Here is a 10,813-nt window from a genome sequence, read left to right as displayed (position 1 = left end):
TGAGAGCAGTTGCTGGTAAAGACCAGATGGACCAGCCACACAACAAAACATCACAGCACAGCACAGGTTGACACAGATACACAGCTGATAGCACAGGGGCCTCATTTATAAAAGGGTTGCGTAGAAACCATCCTTCATTTGATCTTAGATCATTTCTGAAATGATCGTACGTGTGATTCAGAGAAAACGAACGTACGCACAAAAAAACGTGCGTACGCCACCCTTCCAAATGTGCCCATTATAAATCACAAATGAACGTCAACTTGTGCGCAGCCGGATGGTTTTAGGTCTCCGCCTTGTAAACACCCCCTCATCAATATCATTAGCATATGTGTTAATGAAATCAATGGCCTAAAAGCTGTAGCTTATGTAAAATTATATATTGAAAACATTGTATAGGCCTAGCCTTTGCCATCTGATGTTAACTAGCCTATATGCGTCAGTTCGAATAGCTTACCTAATTATGTTTTTTCCAGCAAAGCTTTCTGGAAAGAGATCGTATGCATCCATGTCTATTGTCCTCTGCTCGCTTTCATTCCTTTTGCTTGCAGTAATGTGAATAATCAACATTTCGTATGTTTAGGCCTACTTTGTAGAAAAAAAAAGGGTAGGCCTATGAAGGAAAGACCTCTAGGCATATATAATCCTGTACGTTATGGTACAGTAGGCTACGTATCCAATATGACCCAGGGTAATATGCTGATTTAGCCTACAAAACAGAGGACTAAATTATAAGCGTGATATGTCATGCAGGCTTAACGTTTCTTTTAGGGTAGGCTATGTTTTTGCTGAAAAAGTAGCCTAGTTCGCCGGTCATTTTTCATTCATTCTGCATATCTTTGCTATCATTTTCTTTCAATAATGTCCAATGGCTTAAACATTGTCCTTTATTGTTTATTGTTAGGCTTACCTTTATATTTTATCCTACATTATTCAACTCACGTATTGTCATCTGATCTTGGGCACTGCCAGTCAAAAAAAGCAAACAGGTGCGCGCTCTGCACCTCTTTACGCAACTCCGACGCAACACTAAATATGAAGATGCCCTGCTTTCAGAGGATAACTTCCCTTGGTTGTGTAGGCTATATATGATATAAAATATCTATAGCCTACATTGTATAGCTTACAGTCAAATATTACCTTTTTGTTACGAAGCGCAAATTAGGATGTAGTGGAGGCTAAACGCGAGTAAACGCAGTTTATCCACCTCTGAAATTTCATAAATAGAGTTTAGGCCTACCCACCTCTTATTAGAGTTTATCCACCTCTCAAAAAAGTTTATTCACTTTTAACATTCAAAACTGTATGATCAAATACTATCCTATCCAATACTGCACAATAACCTCCAACATTATCAAACTGTTCGAATGCCTTTTTGAATGCCTTCCTCTCCTAAACGAGGGCAATTGGACATTTGATGGTCAATATTAGATTGGTGAAAACACTAAATATACTAGATCACCTGTAAGAATGTTTCAATTATTCTATCGTAGGTCTTGGTGTTTTTTTTTTAGATATTGTGAAATAAGTAAGCTATACGTCTTTTCACTTTCTTAAGTGGGCTATAGTTCTCATTAGCAGTTTTATGCCAAACCATGAAACAATAAGCTGCGTCCAAAAACGTCTTTAAAAATCTTCTGATATTGATCATGCATATGGCAAAGAAAGACATGAGATCGTTGGTCTTGGAATTTTGAAAAACACTTAGACCTCAGATTACTTGCAGTACCCCGGCATTACCACAAGGAAATGGTCGTACGTCAAGTTTGAACCTGACGTGGAGATAAGCACTTTTCCACGTCAAAGACGGTTTTTATAAATCTGAGCGTTGGCATGGATTTGAGCGTACGCACCGTCTAAGATCAAATCTGTGCGTAAGAACGCTTTATAAATGAGGCCCCAGGTCTCAGGTGCAGGTGCAGCTTGGAACCAATGCTAGGCCATTACAGTATTAATAGTCTCACAAAGACAGTTTAATGTATACAACCATAGTAAAACCTGGGATAAATGTGGTAGGGAAGTGGGATAAATGTTATTGATTAGTATTAATGTAATATTAACTTCAGCTATCAGTATGAACAATTTTGGTTGCGGATGTTTACCTTAAAGCACAGGGACGTGGTTAAGTTAGGGGTGGGGTGGGTTTGGAACCGGAAGTTGAAAACTTATTTATGACACCTACTGTACCAAGCCCAAATTTTTCAGTCTCCAAATAGTGAACTTTGTTCATGTGGTGACTACAGCTGTCCTTGTGAGGCACATTTGACCCCTGATGGCCTTCAAAGAAAGCTTCAGACTGTCAACACTACATAGCATGATGGAAATCATCCAATTCGCCTTTAGTTCGGGTTTAGTTTGGTTTAATATTTGAACATATGTGGCATACATGAGTTTACAAAACAAGCGATACAAAAATACTTGTCAAACACTTAACACTCGTTGCTTCTAAGATCCAAAGAGGCCTAAATCCTAACCTTGTTGTTTAGGCCAAAACTACGCTAAAGTATATGAAATAACAACAGCAAATATCAAGAGTTTTCGTATGTAAATATACATCTAAATATTATATGTAAAATAGTGCATGGAGTTTTATAAGGGCATAATGAAGTGGGAAAATGTGCTTTAGCTTCCATGAGCAACCTTTGACTTGAGTAGTGGCTTGTTAAACAGAATATAGTTTGTTTTCCTCTGATGCAGCGACATGTTTGGATTTTCATTACCGTTTCCCTAGTGGTTTATGGCTTTTCATCCACCCTTCACCTCCCACACTATTGACCTTAAAGGAAAATTCTGGTATTTAGCACTTTGAGTCCCTTTTCTGGTTAAGACGGCTGGAAATCATACATTGCGCCGATTTTAATAATCAATAAACACCACTAACCACTTGGGGAGTTGCACAGCTTTGAAAACGAACGTTAAGGGTTGTTTTAGGACATGTTTGAGCATGCCTGTTGGCAGCCACCTTGAGTAGTCAAAGGCGATTCAAAACGAGTCAGAAAAGTCGAGACAGGACCAATCGTCAACATTTCGGTGTCCACCACTCTAGTTCATCCAAAACAAACCAGAAAAGGCACTCAAAGTGCTAAATACCGGAATTTTCCTTTAATAAACTATAGAAATATATTTCATCCCAAAGATTGATGGGTGGCACCCTGTTCTGGTGGTTTAATAGAGAGGATCAGTTGGACCCAGGCCAGACGTCATATCTCAGGAACAATGTATGTATGATATATGAGCCTGTAAAAGATCTGTTACCGTTATGTGCGCACACAGTATGTCTGCGTTTGTTTGGTTTTTAGATGTTGTTACTTTAAGATGCTACCATGGTAGCTACAATGCTACCACCATGCACACTCACAAGTGTAAACCAATGACCATACAGAGACAAGTTTAAGAATACCGAAAGGGAAAGCAACAATTGCACAGAGAGAAGGTGGCAGTTGATCTAACTGACACACTCACACAAGCAGCACATTCATACAGAGCGAATGTCACTCAGACAGAAAACGACTGGACAACTGACTTAATTTTTGGTGGTTGAAAAAACAATTAAGTGGCGCCCCCTGCTATACTGGAGTATTACAGCAGGCCGTCCAGGTTGCTCTCGCCTGAGTCCCTTGTAGGCTCCTTGCTTTGCGGGCTGTATTTGTTGTGGTGCTCCTGAAGAATGGTCACCACGTCATGGTGGCCAAAGTGCACGGCCTCGTCCATGGGGGTGTTGCCCCATCTATGCCGGAGGACATTCCAGAGGAGTTAATACACTTCACTGTATTCATTGTAGGTGCTCAAGGCTATAAAGTGTATCATAATTTAGAGCAGAGTAAGCACACACACACACACACACACACACACACACATTCACTCACTCACTCACTCAAACACAAGGTGTTGGAGTGTTACCTGTCCTTAGGTACTGGGTTCACTTTGCAGGCCTCCAGAAGAAAGCGCACCACTTCATGGTGTCCTAGCACAGCAAAAGATACAACAAAAACCAGTTCAGTTCATTCAGTTAAGCAGGAACCGAAGAAGAAACACAGATGTGTCTGTCTCTGTCACACAAACGATAAAAGCTACAGATACAAAGAGGGGCTGAAAGGGTGCATGAGCTGAATTATTCTGTAGAGCAGTGTTTCTCAAAGTGTGGTCCGCAAGCTATCCCAAGTGGTCCGCGAGCAGACGTGGTAAAATATAAAACAGATTAGTTGTTTGCAATATTGAACCAACTTGTATGTAAATCCAAACAGTTCTGCAACACTCTCAACACTGTAAGATATGCCAGTTTAAATCAGATGAATCCTCTGACACAATTAAGCAAAGTGCAAAGACAATAAGCAAGGTGGTTCAGTGAGTAGGCTTTTTAGCTAGGTGGTCTGTGCGTTTCTTTTTTATTGGTTAAGTGGTCCTTCGTCTGAAAACGTTTGATAAAACACTGCTGTAGAGCATCCACAGATATAACAAAGAGATCCAATGACCCAGCAGAACTTCTCTAGGATGGTAAACCGCCACCTAGCTGTGTGGTTGGCCTAGGCTTCCGCTAGGCTTCCGCTGGAAAGCGCCAGTTCCTGTTATGCCGTGCAGTTGGCACAATATGTTTCTGTTGACGTGTAACTTGTGAATGAACAGACACATGCAGTCACACACAGAACCAACAAGGCTCCCAGTAGAGCACCAGTGGCCTGCGAGTCAGATCCTCTTCCATTATGCACACTACTTTTCTACAGCATTTCGTGAAAAAAAAAAAGAAATTGTGTAACCCCACCAACCAACCCCCCCAAAACAGGACATGGGTGATAATATAACATGGGCAGAGGTGATCAGACACACACAGACACACATCCAAAATGACATACATCGAACATACACAAATACATACATACAACAGACACACAAAGTCTCATGTTTATTATCCTATGTCCACGCAGCCACAAGAAGACGCACAAAAGTGCAAACTAACATGGTGATCTCCACAAGCTCTGGACTTCTTTCATTGCTGCCAGTGGGTTGTAATAAACAAGCATATTTTGCTCATTTCTATAGGTGAAGCTACTCATTCTAACACAAAATTTCATCATCTTTGATTTCAAATTTATTAAACAATTTTTAAATAATTACCAGTAATTAACAGGACACATCTACCATCATCTTACATTTTTACATTTTACATCCATACATTTGCCATTTTGCAGACACATAATGTTGCATTTTATTGTGAATCCAATCTGTCACAAGAGGGCGCTATAAATTCCAGTGGCGTTGCCATGACAGAGGTGGGGGATCGAACTGCTAAGAGGAAGCTGAACCGTCATACCTGAAGAACTGATTTGACTATACAGTACACACACAGGCCATAGGCCTACATGCAAATCAAATGACTGGTTCATTGGCAGGTGACTGGGTGAGAGTACCAACCATTGCTCCCTCACCAGGAGCAAACTGGTTAAACAGGTTCACCTAATTCAGATTGGATTACCAATTCATTATGGGGAAATTACCATTTTGAACTCACTGTTACCGTAAGATCTTTTCAAATATGTGTGTGTGTGTTGTACACGTTTGAGTGTGTCTGTGTTTGACTGTGTTTATGTGTGTGTGTGTTTAGGTGTGTATGTGTGTATGTGTGTGTGTGTGTGTGTGTGTGTATGAGTGTGTGCGTATGTGTGTGTGTGTGTGTGTGTGTGTGTGTGTGTATGAGTGTGTGTATGAGTGTGTGTATGAGTGAGTGTGGGTTTGTATGCATAGGCCTGAGTGAGTGTGTATGCATGTGTGCATATGGCCATGTCTGTGAGTGTGTGTGTGTGTGTGTGTGTGGGGGGGGGGGGGGTTTCTCAGCAGATTCTCATTAAGGCTCTCTGATCCACCTCACCTTCAGCTGCAGCCACATGTAGAGCCGTCCGCGAGTCATAGTCTCTCTGTTCCATGTCCATGGAGGACAATGCAAACCTGCAAACACACACTCACGTCTTTTATAACATGCTTATTCTGTATACAGCAAGTGTGCACACACACACACACACACACACACACACTCTCTTCAAGAGTGTGGTAGACAATTATCTAACAGATGGTTCTATATATGTTCAGTACTTTTTATTTAGAGCCAAAGTGACCTCAAAATGCCACATGCGAGCAGGCTTACCGTCGGAGTGCCGACACGTCCCCGGTGTAGGCAGCGAAGAGTAGGTTAATGACAGACTTCACCTGTGGAGAGAGAGAAAGAGGGCGTTTGGGTAGAGGTGTGTTCTCTACGTGAATGACTGCTCAGTGCTAGTGTGTGTGGCGACTCCCCCACACAGAGAGGCCAACTCTTCTATAACTCTAAACTGTCAGGTTTGAAGTGACCAGAGGTGGCGGGAGCGTTGGGTTCCTCTCCATCACACCTGTCATAAATGCTGCTGAACAAAAGGGCAATTTCCGTTTGGAGATGCCTGATCGATGCCTGTTTTTTTTTTTTTTTTAATCCGTTGTAGATACATGTTTTTAAATCTATTCTGGGAATTAACTGAACCCATGAGATGCTCTCGTTAGCTAGATCAGGGGTCTTCAGGCCATCATCGTAAGCAGAGCCTAATTGCCTAATTGCCTAAGAGCCTAAGCAGAGCTGGGCTTTGTTAATTAGAGGCGGATCATTGTTATTATCATTAAGACCTGAGGAGTTGCTGTGGTTACAGAGGATGGCAGAGAGATGCAGAGCATATAGTGAGTCATAGCAGGGTCACAAGGGGGGAGCATTTAAAAAAAAAAACTGGATTAGATGCTTCTAGAATGTGAATAAGCTCGGTAAGTCCACCTCTGCCAGGGGGATGAAACTACAGTGAAGAAAACAACACCTAGGGGGTGTTCACTGACAGGGTGTTCACTGACAGTCTGGTCAAACGGCGCCATCTATCAGACAACCTGATCAATACACCTCTATTCCTGTAGCATAGGGGTTCTTTCGAAGAAGTTCTGTATTGATTGGGGCCACAGTGCCGAGTCCTGGGTCGAGTTTCTGGAATAGCTGATGAAAACAGTGGGAACCGCTCTAGAACTACTGGCTTGTCTGTAAGGTTCATTCCTCTGTGCTCAATTATGCCTCCTGTCTGACTGTGTAACAGTTCCTTCATTAATTGCTGTGATTATTTATTATTCTGTCATTTTAAGTCCTGTTAACTATTAACTATAACTATTTCTGTTGTATAAATGATCTCTTTTAAAGACCTATTCATCTAAAATACATTTCTCTGCTTTGTGCTTTAGTAGTGTTGCTCTCTAAACTACTGAAAACCTCCAGAAGGGGGAGCCTAATCCTCATTTACCATAATTTACTAAGTTACTATCATTAAATTAAATGGTTCCAGAGCAGTGCACAGTATATCTCTATACATTGTTTCAACTAATCAGACATGTAAAACGCAACGTAAAATAAACTTTTCATATTTCACATTTTCCAGTTGAACTAACGCATTATTAAACAGCATTTCCCAGTGATGTCAATTAATGTTGAATTAATGTTAATCTTGAGAGTTAATGAGGTAGGGAGATTGGATGAGACCTAATATGAAACAAATAAATAAATGAATAAATAAATAAATGATCATACAGTATATATGAACAGCAGCAAGTGTCAGTACATGTCAGCACAATTCAGAACAAACATTTGTTATAATCTCAAGCGCACAAACCTTACGAGGGAAGACTGAACAGGGGCTTCTAACGGTTAGACCTGAAACAGCTCACAGGTTGGGATCGTCACAGCGTCAAATGGACAAGGAGCAAAATGCTTTGTCATGCAAGGCCACAATATACCGTATTATACACACACACACACACACACACACACACGCCCAGAGAGAGAGAGAGAGTGCGCTGGGTGCAGAGTTGGTCAGTGCACAAGCTGAGAGCATGAGATTCAAGAGGGCAGATATGGAAGGAAGGGTAGTGCGGAGTGAATTAGGAACCACGCAGCAGGACAGAGGACAGATTCGCAAAAAAACACTATTAAACACCAGCAAACACAAACAAACACATCGACTCGGTTAACCTACTCAGTTCTGGAGCTAAAAGAGCAACCCAAAGTTAATGGCAGTGTGCACTGTTGTGCATTAAGCAGCACTTTTCAGACATTGGTTAGTAGCTGAGGCCTGAGCTGGGTGAGTGTCCCCGTTGTGTCTTCACGTGTCTCCATGGATTAGTGGGTTAATGTGCAGCTCTACGTACCAAATGAAGAAACACTGTTTCAGCAGACTCATAATTTACAAGACAAATGACACCATTATGTTTTGCCCACCTAATCTAAAAACACCATCTGAGCTTGTTACACAGCAATTATGTCTGTGGGAAGGGAAGGTGCATTTTGGGTGAAAAATACCAAAATAATAATAATAATAAAAAAAGTCACATTTCAAATGCAGAAATGTTTCTGATCAGCACATGCTTCTGAATACACACACACACACACACACACACAGACAGAGAGAGAGAGAGAGAGAGAGAGAGAGAGAGAGAGAGAGAGAGATGAAGAGAAAGAAAGACAAAATGAGGGAAGAAAGCAGAGAGAAGACTAAGACTAAGAAAGAGAGAGTGAGAGAGACAGAGAGATGTGAAACATCTGCACCAAGAGCAGTAGCTGCAGCAGGAAACACCATGACTCAATAACAGACATGAAAGTACACACAAAATAAATTCAGAAAAAAAAAGAAAAAAAAAGCAGCCTTCTGAACCCACAGACACATATTGAGGCCTACAGACACATGGGGTGGAGGACACAGTTTGCTAGGAGCAGGGTGAGTTTGGATGTAAACACAGACAGCATGTGGTGAATAAGGGTGGTAGACACACACTCACACACACACACTGGGCACATGTTTTCAGAGCCAGCTACTGGGTTGCACAAGTGTGGTGAGGTGTCCAAAGTGAAAATGTATTATTAAATAATGTAACTCCTATTAGAGTCCCCCTACCCTTTCCCCCTCACAAACAAACACAGCTGTATAAGACCATCCGATCTCACTCAGCCCACCACCACATGAAAAGAAAATAAACAAAAAATGAAAACAGACAAGCACAACTTGCCATGGTTATAACCCAGTAAGAGTTTTAAAAGCCCAACAAACTCATTCATATTGTTACTGTTATTCATCAGACAATCAAAAAGTCAGACAGTTCTTTTTTTTTGGAAGATGCTGTAGGGCATTCAAATACAAAGTCTGAAAATCATGCTGAGATGGCCTTAGTACAATGCACAGTCTTAGTGGGTCAAACCTTGACAAGCAGGAGAGAGGAAAACAACATACAACAAGATGAACACTAAGATGAATACAAGCACACATAATCAAATCCTGCATCCATCACATGTTTACAGTCACAAGCACAGGCCCTTCATCGCCATGGAGACCCTTGATAAACCACATGACAAACCAAGCTCTACTCACCCACTGTATGTATCACAACAACAATAAGAAGAAAAGAAGTTTGAAAATAAACAAATGGATGAGGACAACTGGACATGTGATGTTTTTTGTTTTAGATAAAGCTCTGAATCTTAAAGCGGTGTGGACACCAGCACCGACATGAGTGCAGCACACTCCCCTTTCGACATTCGATTACTTAGACCCCATTGTTTTCAATACAACCCAGCACACCAGCGTCAAATTCTGCCACCACCTGCGCGGGTGTGCGGGGTTGTATTGCGAACAATGTTGTCAAAGTAATTGAATATCAAAAGTAGAGTGCACCACACTCATGTGGGCGCCGTTGTCCACAGCGCTTTAGACTAATCATGCCTAAAACACACTGAACACTGGAACACTATCACATCACAAACATGTGACTGGGGGAAAGTTTGGGCTTAGCAGAAACAGTATGATAGCAGGTGTGTTTTTGAAGAAACCATAGGCTTAATAAAGAAATGGATATATAGTAAAGCATGCACCTCTTTATTGGATTACAATATGAGGCAACATGGCAACAATACTTCAAGGCAAGCAATTATTATTTTGTAAATGTGTTAGCTGCCATCATTACATGTCAGCCTCAATTGGATTTGAATGTGTTTTAGTCTGTTTCAGTTTTCTTTTCAAATATAAATGTTCTCCTGTCTATATAAAGACAACAGAGCCTTATATTATGAGACAGCCCTACTGACAAACATCATGCAAAACCAATATGTCATCTATGTATATGTTAAGGCAGAGTGGAGACATGAAATAAGACAAGAAATAATACTTATAATAAACCAAGATGTGGGATTAAAATAAATTTATTCATTGATACAAAAATGAGCATACCAGAGAGACAGAAAAAAGTAAAAGTGAGAGAAACACACACATGAAAGAGTTTTCAGGATGTGTGGAAACCAATACATTAGACCAATTAGAAAAAAACATCAGTAGCAGTGCTGCATTCAAAAACAACTCTTCTCTTCTGTCAACCTGAATTAGCCCATTTCACAACATGTTGACTGTGTAAACCAACTTGCTGCTGAAATTTCAAAGCTATCACTATTTGCTGGCCGTTTGCTGTCAACAAACAGATTAATTAAAAATGCAGCGCTTTTTCAAAATGTCTTTTTGTCAAGTTTGCTGAGGTCAGGTTCAGAGATGTAAACAAGGTAATAGTCACTCTTCAGCACAGTCTACAGGAAGGACTCTTCCAAGATAGTATTAACCTCAGTTCAACTAAGCCGGAAACCCAAAAAATTGTGAAATGGGCTAATTGGACAGCTGTCACATTATTTTGGGAGGGGTAAGCAGGGCTGGACAAATTCAGAGCAATCATATGAGAAGTTGTGGTTTCTTGCTATCAACTTCACTCTCATAATTGATCCGATTTTCTA

At 40.9% G+C, this 10,813-nt stretch overlaps 1 protein-coding gene across 4 annotated transcripts in view; it reads right to left on the bottom strand.

The window, feature by feature from the left end:
• Window positions 1–1,601: 1,601 nt before the first annotated feature.
• The window catches only part of glsb (glutaminase b), a 51,216-nt gene continuing 42,004 nt past the window's right edge, over window positions 1,602–10,813 (bottom strand). For 2 of the 4 annotated variants that reach the window (XM_076263288.1, XM_076263289.1), the window contains exons 15-18: window positions 6,137–6,198; window positions 5,864–5,940; window positions 3,901–3,964; window positions 1,602–3,727 (exon numbers count right to left, since the gene is read on the bottom strand). In XM_076263288.1, the coding sequence (XP_076119403.1) occupies window positions 3,580–3,727; window positions 3,901–3,964; window positions 5,864–5,940; window positions 6,137–6,198 (351 nt within the window). In that variant the 3' untranslated portion in view covers window positions 1,602–3,579. Of the gene's footprint in view, window positions 3,728–3,900; window positions 3,965–5,863; window positions 5,941–6,136; window positions 6,199–10,221 lie in introns of those variants that run through there. The other 2 variants (XM_076263290.1, XM_076263291.1) reach the window with 1 other exon arrangement.

The sequence above is a fragment of the Alosa pseudoharengus genome, unplaced genomic scaffold (genome assembly GCF_046254945.1).
Source record: "Alosa pseudoharengus isolate Yale_2024_CS ecotype anadromous, Long Island Sound unplaced genomic scaffold, YU_APseudo_1.1 YU_APseudo_1.1_scf_3, whole genome shotgun sequence".
Taxonomy (NCBI): domain Eukaryota; kingdom Metazoa; phylum Chordata; class Actinopteri; order Clupeiformes; family Clupeidae; genus Alosa; species Alosa pseudoharengus.
The sequence above is the reverse complement of the archived record's forward strand: the minus strand, read 5'-3'. Positions and strand labels throughout refer to the sequence as shown.